Source organism: Chlorocebus sabaeus, chromosome 12 (genome assembly GCF_047675955.1).
Source record: "Chlorocebus sabaeus isolate Y175 chromosome 12, mChlSab1.0.hap1, whole genome shotgun sequence".
Lineage (NCBI taxonomy): Eukaryota > Metazoa > Chordata > Mammalia > Primates > Cercopithecidae > Chlorocebus > Chlorocebus sabaeus.
Genome location: NC_132915.1, coordinates 67,439,845 through 67,466,716, shown reverse-complemented (window position 1 = coordinate 67,466,716; position 26,872 = coordinate 67,439,845). Strand labels below are relative to the sequence as shown.

General features: G+C 45.5%; 1 protein-coding gene across 2 annotated transcripts in view; it reads right to left on the bottom strand.

Annotated features, from left to right (window-relative positions):
• Positions 1–26,872, bottom strand: part of TMOD1 (tropomodulin 1) — a 91,879-nt gene that overhangs the window by 44,481 nt on the left and 20,526 nt on the right. For both annotated transcript variants that reach the window (XM_007968651.3, XM_007968652.3), the window contains exons 2-3: positions 24,877–25,044; positions 3,096–3,252 (exon numbers count right to left, since the gene is read on the bottom strand). In XM_007968651.3, coding sequence (XP_007966842.1) covers positions 3,096–3,252; positions 24,877–24,996 — 277 coding nt within the window. In that variant the 5' untranslated portion in view covers positions 24,997–25,044. The remainder of the gene's footprint in view (positions 1–3,095; positions 3,253–24,876; positions 25,045–26,872) is intronic.

The following is a 26,872-nucleotide window of genomic DNA, read 5'->3' as shown; positions in this document are numbered from 1 at the left end:
AAAAGTGTTTTGGACCTTGATAGAGGTGGTGGTTGCACAATGTTGTGAATTTTTCATTTTTAAATGGATAATTTTATGTTATATAAGTTTTACCTCAATTTATAAAAACCTGCACAGCTCACAGTAGCTGTTGATGGAGGATAAGCTGAAGGGAGTGCAGGTGGAGGTACGGAGATGATTAGGAGGTCGGTGTGGGTTCAATACCAGGGTTGTAGTGGTGAAGGTTGAGAGGGAGTGGGAAGCGCATAGAGAAATGTCCAGAAAGATATTCCCTAAAATGGGATCAGTGCTTATTTTCAGTGAAGAAATGATTTTGAATTACTTAGCTTTATTTTGTAGATGATTTACAGCAAATATCAATTACCTCTATCAGCAAAACACACAACAGAATCATTTGGGGAAAAAATGTATCATAGCTTCTATTAATATCAGATTCCAGGGATCCAGAAAAGAGGAAAACATAAAAGGAAAATAAAATCCCTGAAAAGGAACTCAAGTATTAAAATGACTAAAGCAATGGCTGAGATGAATATTCAATAAATATTTAAGACCTGTGGTTTATTATACCCCATAACAGGTTCCTCCAGTGAGGATGGCAACTCTGAGCCACTGTAAGAGGTACCTAGACTTCTTCCCTTCATCCTACTAGTGGCACGTGAATGTGATGGCTGGAGCTTCAGCAGCCAGATAGACCATGAGGACAAAGACAGGTTGTAGGAGTTGCAGAATGAAAAGCTGGAAAGGGTTGTGATCCACGATGCTAAGCAATATGCCTTGCTAGCTCTGGAATGCCTAGGGCAGGATTGATTTGTGTACCGCTCAGACTCCCTTCCCCATCCCTCACACCATCCTCCAGGTCCTCCCCTGGGAGGGGTGTGGGTACATGAGGAAGTGGACGACAGCAATGACTCACCTTGCTACATATCCACCCAGGTCTGCTGCCCATCCCCACTTCCTGCCCTTGTCCTCACCTTCTCTCCTGCCATCCCCTCCAGGATCCCTCTGACCATGCACCCCTTCCAAAATTCAGAAGTTCTATAATCTAGATGCCCCTTAGGCCTCCCTGGACTTCCAGTTTTCAGTGAAACCCAGACTGAGCTCCAAGTCCAGGGTTTGGAATGGCTCGAAGTCCTCTGCACAATGTCTACCCCCTCATTTTATGAAGCAGCTACTTAGTGCCGGGCATTGTGAGAATACAACAGTGATACAGGGGTGCCAGCCACAGATGTGGACCTGGAGCTCATAATGCTTGCATTCTTAGGGGTGGAGGGAATGGAAGATACTGAAAAGAAATAATTAATTACACGATTAATTAATTAGAATTAGTGCTTTCATTCAACAAATATTTATTAGGTGCCTTCTATGTGCTACAGATTTATTTGGTGCTGGTGATTAACAAGACAGATATGGTCTTTGCACTTGTGTAGCTGGTATTCTAAGGAAGTAGTGCACAAATCTATTAAACATTTATTTAATTTTAGCTCATCTATTCATCCAACAACTCTCTACTCAACCCTACTATATGGCAGGCCTCGCGCTGGCTGCATGCTGGGAGTACCACTTGAGCAAAAACAGCTCAAGTGGTTGCCCTCAGGGAGTTTACAGGCTAGTGAGAGAGACAGATGAAAAATAAAGAGATGCTGATAAGATGTGAGTTGCTCTGAAGGACACACACAGGCTCCTATGTTGGAAAATAACCAAGCGGGGGAGTTGGAGAGGGACTGCCTGTCCTGAACAGAGTAGACAGGGATGGTTTCCTGAAAGGGATGGTTTCCTGAAAGAGAAGACTGTACAGTTGAGACCTAAAGGTCAATAACAACTAATAAGTAGCATTCACTTCCTGCCAGATGCTGTTCTAAGCGCTTGACAGAGATCTGAACTCACTTAACCTTCATTACAACCTCCTGAGGCTGGTATTTTCATCATTCCTGTTTTACAGAGAAGGAAATGGAGGCACAGTAGGTTAAAACATTTACATATGTTCACACAGCTAGTAAGTGGTAGTGCCAGGATTGCAACTGAAATAGATCTAGCTCCAGGCTGCTTCTGACCATTATATCTTACCAGGCAGGAGGAGCCAGCCATGAAGAAGACAGCATGGAGCTGGGCAGCAGGACCAGCACTCCAGGCGTAGGGAGTATGTGCAAAGGTCCTGAGGTGGAAAGTTTGAGAAGAGCAGAAGGAGGCCTATGGGACAATGGGATGAGGGGGGTATAGGAGGGGGCAGAGGGTTTGGGGAGCAATGGGAAGTCCTAGAAGAATGGTTGATTAGGGAGGCCCTCTCTGTTTGCCTGGGGCCTTCAAGATGGCTTGCCTCAGGCTGGAGCAGAGAGTATAAAGGGACAGACGAAGGAAGGGAAGCTGCAGCTGCCAGAGAGCGGAACTTTGGAGAAAGAGCAGAAAGAATCCGGGTGGAGATGGTTAGTGCATCTCTAGTCCCCGGTTTGCATAGGATGGTCCCTACTTAGGCCTCATGCTTTTTTTGTTTTTGTTTTTGTTTTTGAGATGGAGTCTTGCTTTGTCGCCCAGGCTGGAGTGCAATGGTGCAATTTTGGCTCACTGCAACCTCCGCCTCCGTGGTTCAAGCGATTCTCCTTCCTCAGCCTCCTGAGTAGCTGGGACTACAGGCTTGTGCCACCATGTTTGGCTAATTTTTGAATTTTTAGTAGAGACAAGGTTTTTACCATGTTGGCCAGGCTGGTCTCAAACTCCTGACCTCAGGTGGTCTACCTGCCTGAGTCTCCCAAAGTCCTGATGTCATTATTAACAGTTTCTTCTTTTACTCTCAAAACTGTCTAGGTTTCCATTAAAAAAAAAAAAAATCAGGACATCCTAGTGAAAGAGGGTTTAGGGAAAAGTTTTGCTGATTTGAGTGGATAGGAGTCTTTCCTCAGTCTACCCCCAAAACTTCATGAAATCTACATCATCCCTAGATGCTTTTGAAGTTGGGTTTGGGTGTTTTGGCCAGGCAGGGATGAGGACAAGGAGGCCCAGTCACATTTGGCCCCATACAGGGCCTGGCAGGGCCTGGCATACAGTCGGCACTCAGTGGTGCATGGGGAGTGGCATATTATAACAGCAACATTGTTCAGTACCTCGTTTCTCCCCTGTGTAGGGGACCAGATCTTCTCGGTCCTTAAACTCCTTTGCTTGCTTTTCCAAGTGATCCAAGAGCTCCTCTCTTTTAAAGGGGCCCGTGGGCGCCTTGGTGGTCTGATCCTTCTGCCTCAGGCCTGCAGGTAGCAGTGCATTCTACAGTGGAGGTTGTGGGGGGCAGGAGAGAGAGAAAGAGAGAGAGAGAAAGAGAGAGTGGTCAGCTGCTGAAGACTTGCACTTCTCCAGAAACTCATCATCGAACAGCAGGGACCTCAGAGCTCATGGACTCCATGGTGTCCCTCATTTTACATGTAAGGAATCTGAAACCCCAGGATGGGGAGGGACTTGCCCAAGGTCAAAGGCAGACGAGGGGCAGAGAGAGGCTAGAACTCAGGTCTCTCAATCCTCCAGCGCGTCCCTGCCTCTAATATTTTTGAAGGAGAGGAGGTGAGGGGTCAAGCAAGGCAGCCGACTCCAGCCTGAGCACAGAGGGCACTGAAAGAGCATCTGTTGAGTGATGAATATGATTGAGTTGTTGTTTGGACGCATAAAGATATTTACAGGAGTTGAGTTGAGTATCAAGTGGTTGGAGAGAGACGAAACCAAACGGGGGTTGAGCTGGGGCCCTGGATGGAGAATCAGGCAGGAAGAGGCAGACCAAAAAAAAAGCTGGAGAAAGGCCCAGGAAAGCAGTGAGGTGAGTAGTGCCCTGCAGAGCTAAGAGGCAGACAGGGCATGCTTTCTGGCCACAGCCCCTGCTGGCTCTACCCGCTGCCTTCTAACCTCCTGACGGGTCTGTGCTCACGACACACTGGTGGTTAAATATTTTGAACGTCGCCCTTGGAGATGGGTATCTCAAGAAACATAACATCAACCAATTGTTCCCTTCTCTTCTTCAAACATAAGCAGGCTTCTAGGTGTGGGCTTACTGCTAAAGCAGATTCCTATTGGGGGGATTGGAGTTACCCTCATGGGCTTCACTTTAACTCAGCCCCTGGTACCTTAGGGAGTCAAAGAAGTTTACAGCTGCAAGGATGCTTGGAGACCATCTAGTACATATGCTCTCCCATTAGGGGAGACTGAGGCCCGGAGCAAGGAAAGATTTGCCCAAGGAGTTTCAGGACAGGTCTAGAACAAAAACCAGGGTTCTTCTTCAGATCTACGGGAGCAGGATAATCTTCATTTCTAATTGTTGTGCGCTCCCTGTTCCCTGCATTTGCAGAGCTAGTGGGGAATACATGGGCGGCTGGTATGAGGAGAACATCACCCAAAAGATATGCACCTTCAAACTGACTAAATTGAAGTCATTCTACCTCCAACCTCTTTTTCTTTTCTTTTTTTTTTTTTTTTTTTTTGAGATGGACTCTCGCTCTGTTGCACCCAGGCTGGAGTGCCGTGGCGCGACTCACTGCAACCTCTGCCTCCCGGGTTCAAGCGATTCTCCTGCCTCAGCCTCCTGAGTAGCTGGGATTACGGGGGCCAGACACCACGCCCGGCTAATTCTTTGTATTTTTAGTAGAGACGGGGTGTCACCACAGTGGCCAGGCTGATCTTGAACTCCCGACCTCAAGTGATCTGCCCACCTCGGCCTCCCAAAGAGCTGGGATTACCATTCCCAGCCCCACTTCCAATCTTTGTACCATCAAAATGCAGTCACTCTCACAAACTCCAAATTCTTTTCTGAAAGCCGCCTCTGTGAGGGGAATGTTATCAGGCATGAAGATCACTGTGTGCCTGGCACATAGAGGGATACAGCTTGGGAGGGAATACTACTGTTTAAGGAATCCTTTTTTTTTTTTTTTGAGACGGAGTCTCCCTCTGTCCCTCTGTCACCCAGGCTGGAGTGCAGTGGCATGATCTCAGCTCAATGCAACCTCCATCTCCCAGGTTCAAGCAATTCTTCTGCCTCAGCCTCCCGAGTAGCGGGGACTACAGACACACGCCACCACACCTGGCTAATTTTTGTACTTTTAGTAAAGACGGGGCTTCACCATATTGGCTAGGCTGGTCTTGAACTCCTGACCTCATGATCCACCCGTCTCGGCTTTCCTAAGTGCTGGGATTACAGGCATGAACCACCACGCCCGGCCTAACTAATGCATCGTTTTTTAAAAGGTGTAGTATGCTTAACACCACAGTGCTGTTTCAGTAAGAGTCGTGGCTGTAAGATCAGGAGACCGGGGTATGATCCTGCCTCTGGGAGGGCTGTAAGTGAGCAGGGCCCAGACAGCACAGAGCCCGGACAGACAGATAATGGGCTTGGCAGGTGGTGCTGGTGTACTTGCAGACAGATTTAGGCCACAGATCAAAAGAGACACTGGGAGTTGGAGCTTTTTATGAGAGGATAGTAGGTAGAAAGTGAAGGCCTGACTGACTTTGGGGTGGGGGGGTATCAGGAACATAAGTGATGCTTCACACATCCCAGTTTTCCTTAAGCAGCAGTTCTCAAGTATTATCCACATGATAGGCAGGACAGGTGATGCTCCCAGGTGAGCCATGCTTCTGTGGGCATGTCCCAAGTTTGATGGGACTTCCTGTAGCTAGCTGTGTGTGCCCATGCTTTCTCTTCCACAGCAGGGAGCTTGCTGTGATGCAAGAGAATGAGACAATACCTCACTGCCCTGCAAACATCAACGTGTGACTGCCCGTAATGAATAATCCAAAGTCTTTGTGACATGCCTGCACTTCACATTTGACCCTTCATCAGGCTTAAGCCTTGACTTGGAGTAATAATGATCCAACTACACAATCTTGGGCAAGTCCCCTCAATCTCATCGTGCCTCAGTTTCCATGGCTGTAAAATGCAAATAATGAGAGTTGCTCTCTCATAGAGTGGTTGAGAAAATTAAACTAGATAATGCAGAAAGTGTGCTTAGCACAGCGCCTAACACAGTGAACGGTCAGAAATGGTTACTTATGATCACTTCTATTGTTACATAATCAGGTAAAATATATGTTGACAGGAGATTGGTTACCCAAATATATATGTTTAGCAGGGAATGCATTATACAAGGATAAATGCAAAAAACTAAAATACACAATTATAAAATGAATTAAGCACTGAAAGCAAGTGCTCATGCTTCTTAAGCATCCCCATAGGGAAGGCCTACAGATTTTCATTACCATAAAGGGTTTTAATGGCAGGAAGATGCTGGGGCATGTTCTGGCCCCAGAAAGGCTAAGTATTGCGATAGAAGAAATTCAGGGGTTGTAACTGAGGGGAGAAGGGTTTGCAAACTCTCATCTCTTTTCGAATCTATCTGGTAGAGGCCACGGATTTAGTTAAAGTACAGTTTCTCAACCTCAGCACAACTGACATTCTGGGCTGGATACTTCCTTGTCGTGGAGGCTGCTCTACCCACTGGAGATTGTTTAGCAGCCTCTCTGCTCTCTATCTCCTACATTCTAGTAGCACTGTTCCCCCAGTTGTGACAACCAAAAGTGTCACCAAACATTGCCACATTTCTTTTATTTTCTCTTTCTCTCTTCTTTCTTTTCTTTTCTTTTTTTTTTTTTTCTTTTTTTAGATGGAGTCTCACTTTGTTGCCCAGGCTGGAGTGCAGTGGCATGATCTTGGCTCACTGCAACCTCTGCCACCCCAGTTCAAGCAATTCTCCTGCCTCAGCCTCCCGACTAGCTAGGACTACATATACCTGCCACCACACCCGGCTAATTTTTGTATTCTTAGTAGAGGCAGGGTTTCACCATATTGATCAGACTGGTCTTGAACTCCTGACCTCAGGTGATCCACCGGCCTCAGCCTCCCAAAGTACTGGAATTACAGGCATGAGCCTTCGTGCCCAGCCACCAAATTTCATTTGAGGGGCAAAGTTGCCCCTGATTGAGAACCACTGCATTAAACAAAAAGTCATGTAATTATTACATGTTATATAATAAAGATGTTTTTAATGTATTTCAAAAATATTATTTATATAACATAAAAATATGGCTTCATTTATTCAAGTTTTTATTGAAAGCAGTTGATTTACAAAAACAAAAATGTCAAAGGCCTTTTCTAATAACTCTAAGCTTATTACATTTTTAAAGTAAATATTGAGAATATCAGCCTCATTAGAGGTTAAAATTTGTTTTCTTTCTATTAAATGGTATGCTTAACAAAATATCACATGATTGTCAGTAAAACCAAAGATAGTTGCATATTTTTAAACTCCTGACTGTTTATCACACTAACTCGTTTTCAAAAACAGCATGTGATCTCCCATTATATATAAAAATTAACTCAAAGTGAATCAAAGACCTAGATATAAGAACTAAACTATAAAACATCTGAAAGAAAACATAGGCATAAATCTTTCTGACTCTCGATTAGGCAATGGTTTCTTAGATAAGATATCAAAGTGATAAGCAACGAAATAAAAAAGTAGATTACTTGGACTTCATCAAAATTAAAAATATTTGTGCTGTGAAGGACACTAGTGAGAAGACAATCCACAGATTGGGAGGAAATATTTGCAAATCATGTATCTCATAAGAGTCTCATATCTGGAATACATAAAAATCTCTTATAACTCAATAGTATATGACAAATAACACAATTTAAAAATGGGCCAAGCGTGGTGACTCACACCTGTAATCCCAGCACTTTGGAAGGCCGAGGCAGATGGATCACCTGAGGTCAAGAGTTCGAGACCAGCCTGGCCAACATGGTGAAATGCTGTCTCCACTAAAAATACAAAAATTAGCCGGGCATGGTGGTGCATGCCTGTAATTCCAGCTACTCAGGAGGCTAAGGTATGAAATGTGTTGGAACTCCGGAGGCAGAGGTTGTAGTGAGCTGAGATCGTGCCACTAGATTCCAGCACAAGCAACAGAGTGAGACTATCTCAAAAAAATAAATAAATAAAAATTTAAAAATAATAAATAAAAAATAAAAATGGTCAAGTGGCTGGGCACAGTTGCTCATGCCTATAATCCCAGAACTTTTGGGAGGCTGAAGCAGGCAGATCACCTGAGGTCAGGAGTTCAAGACCAGCCTGGCCAACATGGTGAAACCCCATCTCTACTAAAAATACAAAAATTAGCAGGGCGTGGTGGCACAAATCTGTAGTCCCAGCTACATGTGAGGCTGAGGCGGGAGGATCTTTTGAACTTGGGAGGCAGAGACTGCAGTGAGCTGAGATTGCGCCAATGCACTCCAGCCTGGGTGACAGAGCTCCATCTCAAAAAACTAAAACTAAACATAAATAAGTGATCTGGAGAGACATTTTTCCAAAGATTATGTAAAAATTACCAAAAAGCTCATGAAAAAATGCTCAATATTATTATCCATTGGGGAAATTCAAATCAAATCCAGAATGAAATACCATTTCATAGCCAGCAGGATGGCAATAATAAAAAAAACACAGATAATAACAAGTATTGATGAGAATATAGAGAAACTAGAACTCTCATACACTGCTGGTAGGAATGTAAAATGATAAAACCTTTTTTGAAAATAGTTGTGCAAGTTCTCAAAAAGTTAAACATAAAGTTATCATATGATGTAGCAATTCTGCTCCTTGGTGGAAAAGAACTGAAGATGTATGTCCACCCAAATGCTTGTACATGAATGTTCATAACAGCAGTATTCATGATAACTAAAGTATGAACGAGTCTAACGTTCACCAGCTAATGAATGGATAAACCAAATGTGGTATATCCATACAACTGAATATTATTCAGCTCCGAAAAGAAATGTAGTATTACAACATGAATGACCCTTGAAAACATCATACTAAGTATAAGAAGCCAGATACAAAAGGCCATGTATTATACGATTCCATATAATATATGATATGTACAGAACAGTCAAATCTGTAGAGACAGAAAGTAGATTAGTGGTTGCCTAGGACTGGTGTTATGGACTGGAATGTTTGCCTCCAATTCATATGTTGAAGCCGTCACCCCCAGAGTGACTATAATTGGAGACAGGGCCTGTAAGGAGATAATTAAAGTCAAATGAGGTCATAAGGGTGAAACACTGATCTGATAGGATTGGTGTTCCTATAAGAAGAGATGCCAGAGAGCTGCTGCAACACCTCCTTCCCCAACCAGTCACCATGAAAACACACAGACGGAAGCTGCTCCTTGACCAGAAACTGACCCCTCAAGACCCTGATCTGGGACTTCTAAGCCTCTGGAATTGTGCAAAAATAAGTTTCTGTTGTTTAAGCCACCTAGTCTGTGGTATTTTGTTAGAGCAGCCTGAACAGGCTAATACAGCTGGGAAGGTTGAAGGGAGATGGACAGTGACAGCTAATGGGCATGAGGTTTCTTTCTGAGGTGATGAAAATGTTCTAAAATTGATCACGATGCTTATATGACTCTGTGAATATGCTAAAAGAACAAATGGTGCTTTTTTTTTCTTTTTTTCTTTTTCTTTTTTTTTTTTTTTTTTTTTTGAGATGGAGCCTTGCTCTGTCACCTAGGCTGGAGTGCAGTGGCGTGATCTCGGCTAACTGCAAGCTCTGCCCCACCGGGTTCACGCCACTCTCCTGCCTCAGCCTCCTGAGTAGCTGGGACTACAGGCACATGCCACCATGCCTGGCTAATTTTTTGTATTTTTAGTAGAGATGGGTTTCACCCTGTTAGCCAGGGTGGTCTCAATCTCCTGACCTCATGATCCGCCCACCTCAGCCTCCCAAAGTGCTGGGATTACAGGCGTGAGCCACCACGCCTGGACTGAATGGCGCACGTTAAGTGGATGATTGTATACTATGTGAATTGTATCTCAAAAAAGCTATCATTTTTTAAATGGCATACGTCATCTATGGGAGAATGATAAAAGTGGCTAATGCAGTAACTGCACCAAATGGTCATGGAATGCTGAGGACGGAAAACTCTTCATGTGCCAATGGTTCATGGTGATGCTGAGACTGACCAGGCTAGAGCTGGCCACATTTCAAATGGTGCCTGTTTTACAATGTAATTTACCTTATGATGTAAATTAGTTGTGGATAAGTTAAATGAACCTGAAGATATCGCCATAGAGCCCTCACAATTATTAGAACCTAATACTGACTCTCAGACCCGGGCTACCCAACAGGTGGGGAAAAGAGTTCCCACAACCATTCTGTTGTTGGCTCTGACCAGGAGAGTATTTGGTGATCACGTATGCATAGAAAAGCACCTCTCATTCCCTTATTTCTTATTCATTCAATAAACATCTGCTAAATGAATGCTATGTGTCCAGGCAGTGTGTTAAGAGGTAGGGCTATGACCCCACAAAGAGAAATAAAAAAATTTGGAGTAACCAGGGAGATGAGAGGTGAATGGAGAAAGTAGTGTAAGATCAGAGAAAAGTTTTTCTTTGTTGATCTTTTTTTGTTGTTTTGTTTTGTTTGTTTGTTTTGCTTTGTTTTGTTTTTGAGATGGAGTCTGGCTCTGCTGCTCAGGCTGGAGTGCAGTGGCGCTATCTCAGCTCACTGCAACCTTCACCTCCCAGGTTCAAGTGATTCCCCTGCCTCAGCCTCCTGAGTAGCTGGTATTATAGGTGCACGCCACCATGCCCCGCTATTTTTTTTTTTTTTTTGTATTTTTAGTAGAGATGGGTTTCACCATGTTGGCCAGTCTGGTCTTGAACTCCTGACCTTGTGATCCACCCACCTTGGCTTCCCAAAGTGCTGGGGTTACAGGCATGAGCCACCGCGCCTGGCCTACAGAAAAAGCTTAATTACACATACACTAAATACATGGTAATCAAGATCCTAAAGGGAGGGGAGGGTCTACTTTACTGAAGCAAGGAAGAATCTATAACAAGCCTATAAATTACATTTTAAGGTACACTTTCATGGTGCCTGTGGGAAATTGAACTCATTTAACCTATAAAGAATTTAAATCTCAATCTTAAAATGCACACAGGATAAATTTGCTGGGCAAGTGGTTTTTTGGTTTGTTTGTTTGTTTGTTTGTTTGTCATTAGTTCAAAGGGAAGCATCAGTCTGACTCCACCAAAGCAGCCATCAATTTATTAGGGGCACTGAAAGTCACATGCACTTGTCACACAAACATCCTTACCCCAAAGACAGGTTGTGAGATTTGTATATAGGAGTCTGAGGAAATCTCCATGTCCTATTTGACAATTGGAAATTTGCTCATCTGAGGAGGGCAGTGATTAACACCTGGATGATCTTTTTATCATTACCCGACAGGAAATTTAGTGCGGGTTTTAAGAGGAGGAAATTCTAGATTATCTCTGATCTTAGGCTAAAATTATATAATAGCTGTGAGTTACCTGGGAGTGGTGGGGACTGGGGCACACTGGAGCGTTCGTGCCTCCACACTACCCAGCTCCAGCGAACTGCTGACATGTAGGAATGTGGATGTTGTTATTCGATCTGCTCATTTTTTGTGTGAAATCTCTTGATTTTAAAATATTGACACGTAGTCCAAATATTTTAAAAACAATGTTCAGGCCAAATAAAACATATCTGCTAGGCAGACTCGGCCCATAAACTGCCACTATGCCACATCCGATCTAAGGTTCCTAGCAAACTAAAACTCCATGTAAGAAAACCACAATATTCATTCATTTATTTCACAAATATTTACTGTGTATCCTGCCCATATCAGGTGTTGGGCTAGAGAAAGCAAGAGGTATATACATAGGTTTTAAATTTAGAATTTTTAAAATTTTGAAAATACAAGATTTAATTTGTTCTTGAAAACGACTATAGAGGTGGAAATTCGGCAACCTTTCCTGTATTCAGTTCCCAACTCTTGATTTTTAAAATGGTGACTTCCCCTTAAATGTGGTAGAATTAAAACTCGGATGTGCAGCTTGGCAGGCTAACATTGCAATCTAATTTTCATACCCACACTCTGGAGTTCAGTTGTTCAAAGGACAATGGAAACTTGGACAGATCCTTAACTGTGCCATTAGGAGCTCTAACACCCTGCAAACAGGTGCCAGTAAAGCTAAATATCAAGTATCTGCACAGTTATCATTGCTATAGATAGGGCTTCGTGAGAAGCCATCCTGGCTAGAACCTTGTGGGCTTGTTCAGATGTGCACACATAGGCAACACACATGCACACACACGTACACATACACACACAGAGATGTACACACGCACACACACATGTGCACACATGCACACGCACGTGCACATGCATGCACACATGCGTGAACACACACAATGCATTAAAAGAATCATAGATTCCTGGCAGCTCAGAAATATAAAGCCCTAAGAGATCCTCTAGACCAATGATTTTTTTCATTTTCCAGTGGGGAAACTGAGGCATAGAAAACCAAAGTCACTGGCGCAAAGTCACATAGCTTGTTAGCCTCACAGCTGGGAAGGCTGAGCTTACATAAAAATGACACTGTATATAATTAGCATGTATATATATTAGCATGGTCAAGGATCTATATAACTATCTTCAGACTGGTGGCTCGCCATGCATAAAACCTTTCAAAACCCTTAACCTGGTTCTTCACAGTGACAAAAAACAAGGAATTTTTATCACTTTTCCCAAATACATCAGCTATATCTAAGGACGAGGGAATGCAAAACGTGACCCCTGGGTCTGGGCTCTGGGGTCCCAGGTTCCTATTCTGTGACTGAATTACACACAGCTTCTTGGAAGAGGACAGGATAGGTGGTACAACTTCTTTATCAGGGATTGGAAGAGGCCAAGGGCCGGGGAAGGGAGGGGCCTCGCCTGAGGTCATACACTGGACTGAGAGCCCGGGACTCTTGACTTCCATCCCACAGAAAACTTTCCATCCCACCTGACTGCCGGCCTCTGGGAACAGATCCTGGAAACCAGATGTGGCCACACGTGAGAGCCAGGTCTCCTCCCCAAGTGTTAGAAAGCCAGCTCTCCACTCCCCTGCTTATCAAATGAGTCTCAGTTTACACATGGAGAAACTGAGGCCCAGGGGCACTGAGTAACTGTCCCAGGGTAGCAGTGAAACCAAAGTGGCCTCACTTTTCAAACTTCCAGCTGACTCCTCTTCCCTCCTCCCATTTCAAACAATTTAACCTAAGTGTGCCCTAGACACCCACCCGCCTCCACATCAGGCCAGGCCACGCCAGGCCAAACCTTTCACAGGCCAGCAGCTCCCCTAGTTGCCTTTTACAAGGGATTTGACTGGAAAACAAAAGTTTTTAACTGGCTTGAGGATTTATTTTCCAGTTATCTGCTAGGTCTGTTTCTCCTTATGTAAAACTTAGGCACTTATGGCCCCGATATACAGAACTCTGCCTCTGCATTACTGGCCAGCAGCTTCCAGATCCCACTGGAAATGATTCAGTGGAGCGCTCTTCTCACATACTTTACCCTGAGAGTGTGACAGGGACAGCAGGGTGAGCCCACTCTTGCCCCAGTCACAGCGTCTTGACGTTACAAAGGGACCAGCAGGATCTAAACCTGTAAGAGTCCCACCCCCTCCAGACGCAGCCTCTGTCCCAACACACACACTCTGGGACTCTTTCTCCCCCTCTTTGCTTTCTCTCCACAAAGAGCTAGGCCTTTGGCTCAGCTGCCCTGACCTTGATGCAGGGCTGGTGAAACTCAATAACTGCCATTTCCCCAGTCAACTTTATAGGGCATTAATGCCGACGTCCAAAGGCACTCCTGTAGCCCAAACCCAGTAATGGCTTGTGGTGGTACCTATTTATCATAGCAGCATGGTCTCTCTCTGGTGTTCACAGTACAAGGTGGGGACAAACCTTCCCTCCCTGACTTTCCCCTAATCCTCCTTTCCTGCCTCATGTGCAGGGAAAATGTTCCATGTTCCTGTTGTGCTGGGGACTGGGTGTCCTGAAACAATGACGGTGTGATCCCAGCCCAGAGAGGGTCTCAGCCACAGGGGAGATACACATCTCAGTGGTGTGGTCACCTTACTCAGCTCCGGGTTTCCTGGAGGAGGTCGTCCTGAACTGAGTCTGAGGGGCCAGGGAGGAGCCAGCCAAGTGAGGAGAGGGAGTGGAGGGGCATCGCAGGGAGAGAGAAAGCACGGTGCAGCAGAAGCCCAGCAGATGAGGGTGGCATGGCCTGCTAGGGGAGGCATTAGGATCTGAGGCTGCAGTGTTCCAAAATGTCTCCCCCCATGGGCATCACCCTCGTTCCAGCCCTTGTGACTCTTGCCGGGACCACCAGAGCAGCCTCCTGGCTGGTTCCCTGCTTCAGGTCTCTCCACCTCTGCTCCTTAGATGCCACCGACATGTATACCTGATCACATCACTCCCCAGCATACTCACAGATGCCCAACCACTTCCCTGACCTACGGAACCTTGACCAATTCATCAGCCAGGCATGAAGAGCTTTTCATGATTTGACTCCAACCTACTCCCACCTCTCCAGCCTCCTGAGCCTCTTCCCTTCATCAAGTAGCCCATGTTGTAGCCACTCCAGGCTGCTCCACATTCCACAGCCATGCCCTGCACTCTCCCACTGACATGCCTTTGCTCAGGCTGTGCCTTCCACCTGGAATTCCGTCACTCCAGCTCCCCTGCATTAATCTTTCAAAGCCCTTCCCTGGGGCACCCTGTTCAGCCTTTGCAGGGTTCTCCATACTGATCTGGTGAATCTTGCTCCAAACTCCCCTAGGCATGTTGCCAGTTCTTGTATAATGCTCATCTTACTCTGTGAAGCATATCTATGCTGTATGTCTCTCCCCAAGGACACCAGGTGCCCCTCACGGGCCAGCTGGGATATATCTTAGTCTTGTCTGAAACCCCAACACCAAGCCCTGAATGCTAAGAGAATGTGGTCTGAGTTGTCCACAGTCACACAACACTGATGCTCCAGTTGGGAACAGGGTGGTATGACTTGGACTCCCTTCAGGCCCACGTCGCACCTGCTGTCCTAAGCCATTGGCTTTTCCACCCAGCTGCTGTCCCCAAGTGGGTTTTGGGGAGAGGGACATATTATGAAAGGTGTCAGAGTTGGGGAGTGTCTAGTATGAGACCAAGGTTCACTGTTGTGGGTTTTGGGAAGTGCCAAGGTAGAAAGTGAGACCTTTATAATGCTTTCTTTGAGGACCTAGATTTGGTTAAATTCCTGCCAACTCCTCTCAATGCATCTCAGGGCTTTCAGCAGAGCAGAACATCAGGCCATCACACTAGTGAACTCACAGTGATAGACTCCAAATCATCCCTGATTCCAGCTTCCCCTTCTTTAGCAATAAAAGAAAGCCTCCACTTTTTAGTTGAGCTCTTGGCTGCTCAGATTAAAGGCTACAGTTTGCAGACTCCCTTGCAGCTAGGTTGAGTCATATAATTAAGTTCCAGGCAATTATATGAGAAGTGTCCAGTGGCAATTTCTGGTAACTTTCTTTAAAAGGGACTTGAATGATGGCTTTTCTCCTTTCTTTTATCCCTCCCCCCTCTCTACCCCTTTTTCTCTATTTGGATGCCTGGAATGTGGCTATTATGGCTCTACAGCTAAACCTTAGGAATGGCAGAAAGATGAGCTGGACAGAGTCTAGGACTCTGAGAAGTCTGGGCAGCTGAGCTGCATCCCAGCCCCAGATTGCCTACCTGTGGACTTTTACTTGAGGGATGGATAAAACACTGCACAAATCACATTTCTCTGAGTCTCTGTTACTTGTAGCGAAGCTGCACCCTACCTGATAACCTGGGTTCTCAGCCAAGGGCTGTGAGGCCACAGATGGGGCACTGGTGCTCTCTAGTTTTGGATTCCCTATCTGTAAAATGAGGGTTAAGAGCCCTTTTATCTTGAAACCTCAGAATAAAGGTTTAACTCCATACAGAAGCAGCTTCTTGCTAGTCAGTTTTACCATCACTGGGTATGATCATTCACTTTCATTCAACTGAACAGACACTGCATTATGGAGGTGCTCTGCCAGGGCAGTCACATCTGGTTGTGCAGGTTGCGCACTGCACTAAGCCAAGGACATGATTCACTCTCTAGTCTATGTGAACAGTGTCTCCTGGAGTACAGCGTGCAACTTGCACAACTATACCTGGCTGCACGGTATCTGTGGCCATACAGTATGGTTCCAGTCTCAAAAAACTTAGATTCTAGTGGACAAATCATATACTCAGGCTCACATTTATTAAGGACCACCATGTGCTAGGCACTGGGCTAGGTGTTTTCATCTAATCATACATGTATATGCTTGTGTATGTGTCTATTTTTTATGCTAAAACAAACATCTGCCATAGGAGGTAGAACCAGAGCTGCAAACTGAGAGGCCTACAGGCAAATTAAATGCTAACACTCGGTTGGGTTTGTTTGGCCTGTGCATTTAAATGAGCTATCAGCATTTTAAAATAAGGAGCTTACACATTTTTTTAAAATCCAGATTTCCAACATCTCTGGAAACATTAGGTGATGTGGCAATACCAGGTCTGCACTCTCATACTGGCAACAATTAGTGGAGCTGAAAATGGTGGGCCCTTTAGACAAACTCCCATTTGCCTCAGTCCCCACCACTCCCTGTTGCCTCTGACACAGAGGCCAAGGTCAGTTACTACATAGCACTGGTTTTGCAGTTGCTTTTATTTCTGAAAATGTAGATGGTAAGTGAAAATTTTCTTACATATACATATCTTTAAAAAGTGAGAAAGTAATAGATAAGCCAAGATGACCACATGGCTCAAGAAAACTGACCCATCTTCCTTCCTTCATGTAGGTCACTTACATGACATTGTGGGTACTCGGTTTGCTGCCTCCCAGTAGAAAGCGCTCAGTAGAGTGGCAGCGATGGTGAATAGAAAGGGAGACAGAAAGGCAGGGTTTAAACTTTATCTGTAGTGATTTCTTCTTTTTTTTTTTTTTAAGAATGATCAGAACCAAATAAGGCAAAATGTTAACATTTGCTAAATTCAGATGATGAGAACATAGGTATATACTGTACTCTCCTATGTGTTTACAATGTTTCCTATTCAACATGTCAAAATCAAAAAAGAAACAGCTCGGTGTCTTGTGGTCAGGGCGGAGCAGGTGCTGTGCTAGGGGTGTGAAGGTGAAAGAGTCTAAAAGGCTTCCGAGGGAGGGGAGGAAAGGTCAAGCCTTGAAAAATGGGAGGAAGTGAGGGGCTTCAGGTCAAGGAGGTTCCCCAGCTAGAGGAGGGGTTGGGAGAGGTGGTCATGGGTCCAGAGGGCAGAGGATGGGATGGGGACACACAGACGCCTGGCCTGACTTGCCCTCACCCCGCCAGGCCCGTCCTCATCTCCGTGCACGGCCGGCAGTGTTTCTAAGGATGTATGCCTATTTTTAGAGGAGAGATTTATTTCTTTCCATTTCAACTGTTTACTTCTGTCCTGGGCTTGCGATTCTGCCGGTTTGTGTTACAAAGGAGAATCACGGCCCTGTGGACCAAACTTGGCTGCTTCCTGGATGGCCAAGAGTGTCTTTGCCTTAAAGAATATGATTTAGGACACGAGTAGGATGATTTTGTGATCGTCTGATGGGAAGCCATGTGGAGTGACAGGAAGTACCAGGTGGGCGCCTTGGCTCTGCCGCTGACTTGCTATGTGACCTTGAATGAGTCCTTTCCCGTCTTTCCACTTCAGGGTTTTGTTGATGCTTGGATGTTTCATCAGTGAAATGGTAATAATGACACCTCACAGGATGGTATGAGGATTTGATGAAATACAGAAAACACCAAGTGTGTCCAGGACAGACTCCAAAATCAGGCTTTCTCTACCGGGTACCACATATGTAGATGCCTGGTGGGGTACCATTGGATGATTTCTAAGTGTCCTTGGAGCTCTGGGATTCTCCAGTTCTGTTTTCCATTATTTCATCCTGCAATTCATGGCCCTTTGTTCTCAGAACTCTTTTTTTTTTTTTTTTTTTGAGATGGAGTCTTGCTCTGTCACCCAGGCTGGAGTGCAGTGGTGTGATCTTGGCTCACTGCAACCTCCGTCTCCCAGGTTTCAAACAATTCTCCTGTCTCAGCCTTTCAAGTAGCTGGCATTACAGGTGCACACCACCACGCCTAGCTAATTTTTGTATTTTAAGTAGAGACAGGGTTTCTCCATGTTGGCCAGGCTGATTTCGAACTCCTGACCTCAAGTAATCTGCCTGCCTTGGCCCCAAAAAGTGCTGAGATTATAGGTGCGAGCCACTGCACCTGGCCTGTTCTCAGAACTCTTGACACATTATGGACTAAGGAAGGTAGCATCTGTCTGAATTGTATCAATAGTTGTGTGATTCTGGGCACCTATTTCTTTATCTACAGAATGACATTAACCTCATCCTATGAGGATCAATCTTGTAAGATCCTTGTAAATATTTTATGAAATGATGCCCATAAAATGCTTAGCATAGCACCTGGCATGTAAGAACACCTTAGCAGAGGCTGGGTGCAGTGGTTCACATCTGTAATCCCAGCACTTTGGGAGGCCGAGGCAGGGTGGATCACCTGAGGTCAGGAGTTCGAGACCAGCCTGGCCAACATGGTGAAACCCCATCTCTACTAAAAATACAAAAATTAGCCAGGCCTGGTGATGCACACCTGTAATCCCAGCTACTCGGGAGGCTGAGGCAGGAGAATCACTTGAACCTGGGAGGCGGAAGCTGCAATGAGCAGAGGTCACGCCATTGCACTCCAGCCTGGGCAACATGAGGGAAACTCTGTCTCAAAAAAAACAAAAAAACAAAAAAACAAAAAACCAACAAAAAACACCTTGGTAGAAAATGATGGTTATTATTATTCAGGCTTTGCAGAGGGTCTGTTGTTTTCCATTATTGTCTGTATGGTCATATTGTGTTGCAGATTCCTGACAGCTGACTTTAAAATCAACTCTTAGGACCCAGTTTCTTTACAAGGTTGAATTCTCTCTACCATCTTCTCTCCTGCGAATATTTTGAGCCTTTTACTGAGACAGTTTAAAAAAAAGTGTTCTGCCTTTTCCCCAAAGCCTCATTAACAATCAATATTTACGGTTAAATTCCTTGTGTTGGTGGATTCTTCTTTTCTTTAAAGATTAGTATTTATTGTGAAAATAACATAACAACTTCAAAAGAAGTCAAGTTGGAAATAACAATTTGCTCATAATTCCCCAGTCTGCTCTCTGAGTTTCCTTCTGGGCTAGTCTCAGAGGTGCTCCCAGGGGATGGCAGTTAACGGCACAGGTTACCGGGCCAAGACTATCCAGGTTGGAATCCCAGCACCACTCAGATTGCATCCTGGGCAGGTTACTTTCTATCTCTAAGCCTCGGCTTCTCTATCTTTAAAATGGGGCTAATGACTGAACCCTCCCAGAGGACTAAATGAGATAATCCACATAGGGCTTTGCTCATGGCACACCCAGGAAGTATTGAGTGTCTATTGCTCATAAGAAAACTGTACACTGCTCCCTGCAGAAGTCACGATGACTTGTCATTCTTAAAACCTCTCTCTGTGTTGCCCCCACTGCCAGGTACAAAGGCAATCTGAACTGAGGAACTGGCTCTGCTTCAGAGCAGCATCCACTTAACTCCAGAGAGACGAGAAAGGGCAGATCCTCTGGGGAATCAGTCAACAGCGGATACTTTTAGCACATGAAGCATTCCTTTCCCGAGGGAGTCCAAGTGCAACAATCTCATGATAAGCTCGAGTTTTTCCAGAGTGAGAGATAGAAAGTTTCGGGGACTTTTTTTTTTTTTTTTTTTTTTAAATGTGCACAAGTTTGGAATCCTCTGCTGCAAACAGAGCTGCTTTCCAAGTCCTCGTACTCCATTCTGTCACATGACACTGGGGCTTAACAATTGCATAACCAGAAACATCACCCCTTGAAGTGTTTGTTGAATTCAGGTACTGAGACAGCCGAGAATGGTTCAAATAAATCATATGTGGTTAGAGCTGGAGGGGGCTTCCAAGGCCATCTAGGCCGACTGCATCCATTTTACAGACAGGAGAATTGAGATCCAAAGAAGGAAAATCACGTCCGGAGCAGAGCCAGGACTGGAATCTGGACTTCTGCACCTCAGGCTCTTTCCCAGAAAAAAGAGGAATGATTTTCATACAGCAGCCCCCAACCACAAAACTAGAGCACATCTGCAGCCAAACTCTCTCCCTGAACACTCCCATGAGGACTTGCAGTGGCATGGCTAAGTTGTGGACTCCAGACCCGCACATAGTGGCTCTGCCATCGCCTAGCTGTGGGACTTTGGACAAGTTACTTCACTTCTCAGTTTCCTCATCTGTAAAATGGGGATGATAACAGGGCCTGCCTCCTAGGATCATGATGATGGTCAAATGAGTTAATATTTTCGAAGTCCTTAGAACAGCACCTGCAAATAGTTGAGTGCCATCTAAGCACTCATTAAACAAAAATAAAAACAGGAGGAATATGGACTATAACAGAGAGGGCAGTGGCCTTGGTGCCAAGGGACCAGGGTTCTGATCTGGTTCTGCTTGGATGTATGACCTAGAGCAAGTTCTTTCCCCTCTCTGGGCTCTGCTCCTGCTCTGAAGCAGTGGGAGGGGCGGACACCTGCTGGCCGGCTAGGAGTCTCTCATTGTCTGCATATCTTTGGCCTCTCCCTGTGCTGTGATTTCAGAGCATGGGCCAAGGGAGGGTGAGACTAGAACTGGAATGTTTGTGCTCTCCAAAAGAAGGGAGGCCCTCTAGGCCTTTTTGAAGCTCACATACTGTCTTGCAAATCAGGTAACAGAGCTGATCTTAATGAAGGGGCCGATTGTGTGGCTGGGACAGAAACCCACTGGCCTCCATTATCTCCTATCCTCTCTCTGGTTTCTCTTCTCTTTTCTTTGAACTGAAAGAGAAAGGGGTCTTTGAAAATGCCAACTGGGAAACCACAGTGGGGTGAGAATCGCAGGTCTCAGATGGCCCATGCCTGCTCCCACACCCCTGTGCTCAGTTACCTTTCTCCTGCCAGAGCGGGAGGTGCACACACTCTGGAGCCTGTTTGAAATCCGAGTCTCCGTGCCTGCCCGCGTTCTGTGACCCTCAGCAAGCTGAGCCCCAGGTGCCCTGTCCCTCCAGCAGCACAAGTGGAGTGTCCCTCCCCTGCTCATCACCTGGGCGGGAGAGCGGGCTGTGTGAGAGCTGCAGGGGCCCTGGGTATTTGCTGCTGAGGCTGGAGGCTCTGATATGTAGGGTGGCAGACCTGAGGGAGCTCTTTGCCAGTGTGGGGGTGAAACGGAATGCAGTTCCTGGTGGATGCACTCTGGATTCTGAGAGACCTCCTCCATCTGTCCCCCTCCACTCCCAGGTCTGACGCTTGGCTCTGACCCTTGTCATCACCTGCCTTATTTGCAGCCACAGCCTGACCTGACCTCATCCCCATGCAGCAGCTCAGGGCAATTCAAACAGCCCAACAGGCCCACGGGGCCCTCAGGTGCACTTCTCCCTGGGAGTGGCAAAGATTCCCCCGCAGGAGCGCCTCCCACCTCTCACCCATCTCCCTGACACCCCTCCAGGCCATGTGTCCTCAGTGTCACCTCCCAAAACCAATGAACTCTTTGAGTCTCTGACCCTCAAGGGCTCCCTGAACCTACTGAGCAAAGTCTAAACCCTTCAGTAGGCCTTGCCGCCCTCTCTTCCCCCACATTATCTATCCCAACCCCCCTTTCTAGTCTCATCTGACCCTCCACAGAAACCACACTAAGATTCCCATCCCCAATTGCCTTCCCTACACAACACTCTCCTTGTGGCCTTTCTCAAGGCCCTCACTCTGCATGGAATTAGAAAAATCCAGGGCCCAGTTCCAGTATTACCTGCTCTGTGATGCCTCGCACCAGTAAGAGTTCATCTCCTAGCAGAGCTTCCTGTCTGCTCCGTGTCAAGCGCAGTGTATTATGCCTGTGTCCCCACCAGCCTGTGCTCCTGAAAGGCAGAGTCCCAGCCAGGCTCCCCTGTTGGTGCCCAGCACAGTGCTTGGTGCTCGGCAGGTAACCAAGTCACATTTATTGAGTTAACTGGAATTGGGTACATGCCTCTTTTGTTCTCCCTTTATAAAGTTGTTTGTTCTTGGAATTCTGTGTGACAGTGATCTAGGATAGAATTAGAACAGAATAATTTTACAGCTTGATTTTTTCTTGCCTACATGGCTTGTTTTTACTGAAACACAGGCTAATGGGGAGAGATGATGCGGAGGAAGAAAGAAACGCAAGGCTCTTTCCACCAATGCTGACTTCTGATCAACTTGAGCAGCTTCATCAGGAAACCATGTTCTTGTGGCAGGCAGGGGAAGGTTGTGAATATCAGGAAGAGGAGGACACACTGCTGGAGGGATGTGTAATTCTATGGGGCCTGGGACCCAGGAGCCCTAGGCAAGGATTCTGAGTTATCTGGAATGAAGCCACTTAATCACACCTGGGTATAAGACCAGATTATAAGTCAGGTTAGCTTAACCCTGAAAATGACCAGCCAACTCTGTTATTCCATGGCTGGGGACATTGAGGTCTAGGAAGGATGGCAGCTTGGTCCACGGTCACATGGAGTGGAAGAGACAGGGCTGGGATTGGAAGCAAAACACCTAACTTCCAGTCCTGCATTTTTCCATCTGAACTGTGCTCCCTGGATGTTAGCAGTGGCCATCTGTGTGTGAGTGAGACTGAAGTGTTGTTTTCTTTATGGATCACTATGAAACCAGAGTTGAGCAATGGCTGGTTTAAAAAAAGGATGTGATACATTCCATTTTTAATTAAAAATATGCAACGTGGAACATTTACTCAGTTCAGTAACTTTCATTATCTACCTTCTCTGCGCTGGTCATTGACCTGGGTCCCTGGGGTATAGCTGTAGGATGAAGACCCCTGCCTAGGAGGCCACCTATGTCCATGCTTACTGTTCTAGTGTGACTTGCTAAACCACATACACAACCAAACAGACTTTTGACTCTTAACACTGTGTACCCTGACTGCAGGGATGAATTCTGAGCATTTAACACTTCTAAATGTGCCAACTAAGAAATGCAATGATAAAACATCAAACATTAAATGAGAAGGATTCTTCTGGTCCTTTGTTTCTCAGCTCATTCATTCCACGACACATCTTCTCCACCATCCTGAAGCTGCTGGCTTGATACAATGGGGTAATGGCCTTTTGAAGACACAGTTACAGTGCCAGCTAGGTGGCCACACCTTACAGGCTGGGGCAACATTCTCCAGAAGGCGGTATATGCTCTGAATCAGTGGCAGTTGCTGATGCCATTTCTCCCATAGCTAGGATTCATGGGTCAGGGTATCAAGGTTGGAGATAGGAGTGGCGCCACTCACCATTACTCCTAGTGATCCACTAGCAAAACTCTTACTTATTGTTCCCACGACCCTGTGGTCTGCTAGCCTAGAAGTCTTAGTTTCAAAGGAGGAAAGTTCCACTAGGAGACACAACAATTCCATTAAACTGGAAGTTAAAACTGCCACCAGCCCGCTTTGGGCTCCTCATGACTCTGAATCAACGAGCAAAGAAGGGAGTTACTGGGGGTGACGGATGCTGACTACCAAGGAGAAATTGGATAGCTATTGCACAAGGGAGGCGAGAAAGTGTATATCTGGATACAGGAGAGCCCTTAGGGCATTTTTAAGTATTACCATGCCCTGTGATTAGGGTCCATGGAAAACTACAACAAACGAATCTAGGCAGGACTACTAATGGCCCAGGCCTTTCAGAAATGAAAGGTCACCCCATCGGGTAAAGAATCACAACCAGCTGAGGTGCTTGCTAAAGGCAAAGAATGGGTAATGAAGCAGGGTAGTTATAAATACCAGCTACAACTACCTGAGTAGTTACAGAAATGAAGACTATAATTGTCATGAGTACTTCCTCCTTGTTTTGTGAACACTTGTGTGTGACTGTGTGTAGCAAATATCTTTGCTTTTTCCCTTTCTTATTCCCTTATCATGTAACACAAGATTGTTTGATACTGACTTTACTGTTATTGATTGTATTGGCTTTGTATAATAGGATTTAAGTATCATTAATTTTATATTATAGTATTTAAGTTACAGGACAGCAAGGAGAAGAATAAACATCACTCATGGACTTTACCTCCTCTTCTGGGGAAGGTGATAGTGTGTTTTCCATTGTACCCAGGATAGTTGTATCATGTTAGGCAGAATTATGACATCATTACTGTCTTTATCTGGAAATTAGGTATGGTTTAAAGAGATGTACATGTGTGCCAAGCTGACAAGGGGTAGACTGTGATGGTTAATTTTGGGTGTCGACTTGACCATGGGATGCTCAGACATTTGGTCAAACATGATTCTGGGTGTGTCTGTGAGGGTGTTTCTAGATGAGATTAATATTTGAATCAGTAGACTGAGTAACACAGATTGTTCCCCCTGATATGGCGCCGGGGGGGGGGGGGCATCCAATCAGTTGAAGACCTGAATGGGGAAAAAAAGCTGACCCTCCTCCAAGTAGGCGGGGATTTCCTCCTGCCTGACTGCCTTGAGCTGGAACACTGGCTTTTTTATGCCTTTGGATTCAAACTAAAACATCTTTTCCCAGACCCAACTCTTCCTGGGTCTTCGACCTGCTGGTTATTTGTATTTGTATTGGAACTACACCATCAGCTCTCCTGGGTCTCCACCTTAGCAACTGCAGATCTTGCCAGTCTCTACAGCCTTGTGAGCTAACGCCTTATAATAAATCTCTCTCTCTCCCCTTCTCTCTCTGTCTCTACACACACACACACACACACACACACACACACACACCCTATTGGTTCTTCCTCTGGAGAACCCTAACACAACACATTAAAAGAAAAATCTGCAAAGGCAAAGTTATTCTAACGTCATTGCCATGGAAGGAAAAAGGAAGTGGTGGCTTTAGGAAGCATCCACCTGTCCCTCCCCAGGTCCCCTCACTGGTGACAGTGTGCTCCCCTTTAGCACCTACTCACATCAGGGTCCAGCTCATCCAGCTCATTTTCCAGGGTCCTCAGCTCTTCCTCTGTGAGGGCTCCAAGGATTTCATCTTCATCCAGGTCACGGTATTTCTCTAGTTCTCGTCTGTACGACATCGTGGAAGAACCTGTCTGTGTCTCCTGAGTTTCTGTGCTGATTAATACCTACCAGAAAGACAAGAATCTTAGAAAGACCCATCTCAAATTTGCTCTCTCAGAGCAAATGGAGGCTCATCATTCACACGGTGGCCTGGGTACATTTTATGAATCACCAGGCTAATCATGACTATGGTGGAATACTACACTAAGTTTGGCTAATTCTCTAATAAAACTGTGCAAGATAAAGTCCTGAGAGCATGTAAGTTAATGAATTGTAATTGGTTATAATTGGCATGGACATTAATTACAAGTAAATGGGTAAGTATAAATGGCTTATGAGTGCCTGAAAACAACGTTATTCTTCAAGGAGTTCAAATACTTTTCTGTATAACTCTTCACCCTTCACCCTACACCCCAGAGGGAATCATGAATGCTGGAAACTCTGCCAAAACTGAGTTTAAAAGGGGCAGGGGCGTATCGATGGTTAATTGAGCACCTACTGCATGCAGGCCCGTCACCTACACCATCTCATTCACTCCTTACAAAAGGTAGTTTATAGAAATAGCTAACTTTTACTACTTTATGACAAGCTGCGTGTTAAGCACTTCACAAGGACTTTCTCATTTAACCTATGAGGTAGGTATTTACTATTATCCCCATTTCATAGACAAGGACTTAGTGAGGTTAAGTGACTTACCCAAACGACACTACTAGGAAGCAGCAGCTCCACATTTAAACTCAGGTCTGCTGGCTGCAGACCTTCTCTGCGGGGTCACCCAGTGGCATGGCCAGGGGGCTGCCTAGTCCAGAGCCCCCATTTCTCCCCAGAGGGAGCCAGTTCAGAGGGAAGAATTGGATTGCCATCAGGACCCGGGGAACCAGGGTTCACCTCTGCTGCTTCCCAGACTGCTCTCTCTTGCTGGAGAAGCCTACCGTTCATTTCCTGTTTCACAGATGACACCTAACGCCTGTGTTTGGACCCTGTCTCTGCTACATCCCATAACCATGACATTTTCAGACCTGTTAACTCATCTGAGCCTCTCCCCACATCCTGAAGGTTCGTCTTTTTTTTTTTTTTTTTTTTCCTTTTTTATACCTTGAAGATCTTCCTGGATACTAATAGGTCTTTTAATTAAAATATTTTTATTAGTGAAAAAACTGAGGGATGGCCTAGGGCTTGACTCAGGACCCCTGACATCAGTCCGAGGGTGCTCTCTACTCCACCACACCACCTCCCCTGAGCTAGGAGGGACAGCAGGACCTCAAGCCCTATTGTCCTCCAGCTTAGCTAAATGTAGGACCATGCATAGAATCAGTGTGATGAGTTATATTGTGTCTCCTAAGAACTCACATATAAGGCTGGGTGCGGTGGCTCATGCCTATAATCTTAGCAATTTGGGAGGCTGAGGTAAGAGGATTGCTTAAGCCCAGAAGTTTGAGACCAGCCTGGACAATATAGTGAGACCCCGTCTCTACAAAAAATACAAAAATTAGCCAGGCATGGTCATAAGGCACCTATAGTCCCAGCTACTCAGAAGGCTGAGGTGGGAGGATTGCTTGAGCCCAGGAGGTCAAGGCTGCAGTGAGCCACGTTCCCACCACTGTACTCCAGCCTGGGTGACAGAGTGAGATCCAGTCTCAAAAAAGTAAATAAATAAAATAAAAATAAAAGTTCATACGTTGAATTTCTAACCCCCAGTATCTCAGTAACCTAGTATCAAATTGCAAGTTAGAATGTGACCTTACCTGGAAATAGGGTCATTGCAGATGTAAGTAGTTAAGTTTAGACACAGTCTTACTGGATAGAGTGGGCCCCTAATCCAATATTTTACCTGGGATCCTTATAAACAGGGGAAATTTGGACACAGACACAGCGACTAAGAGAACACCATGT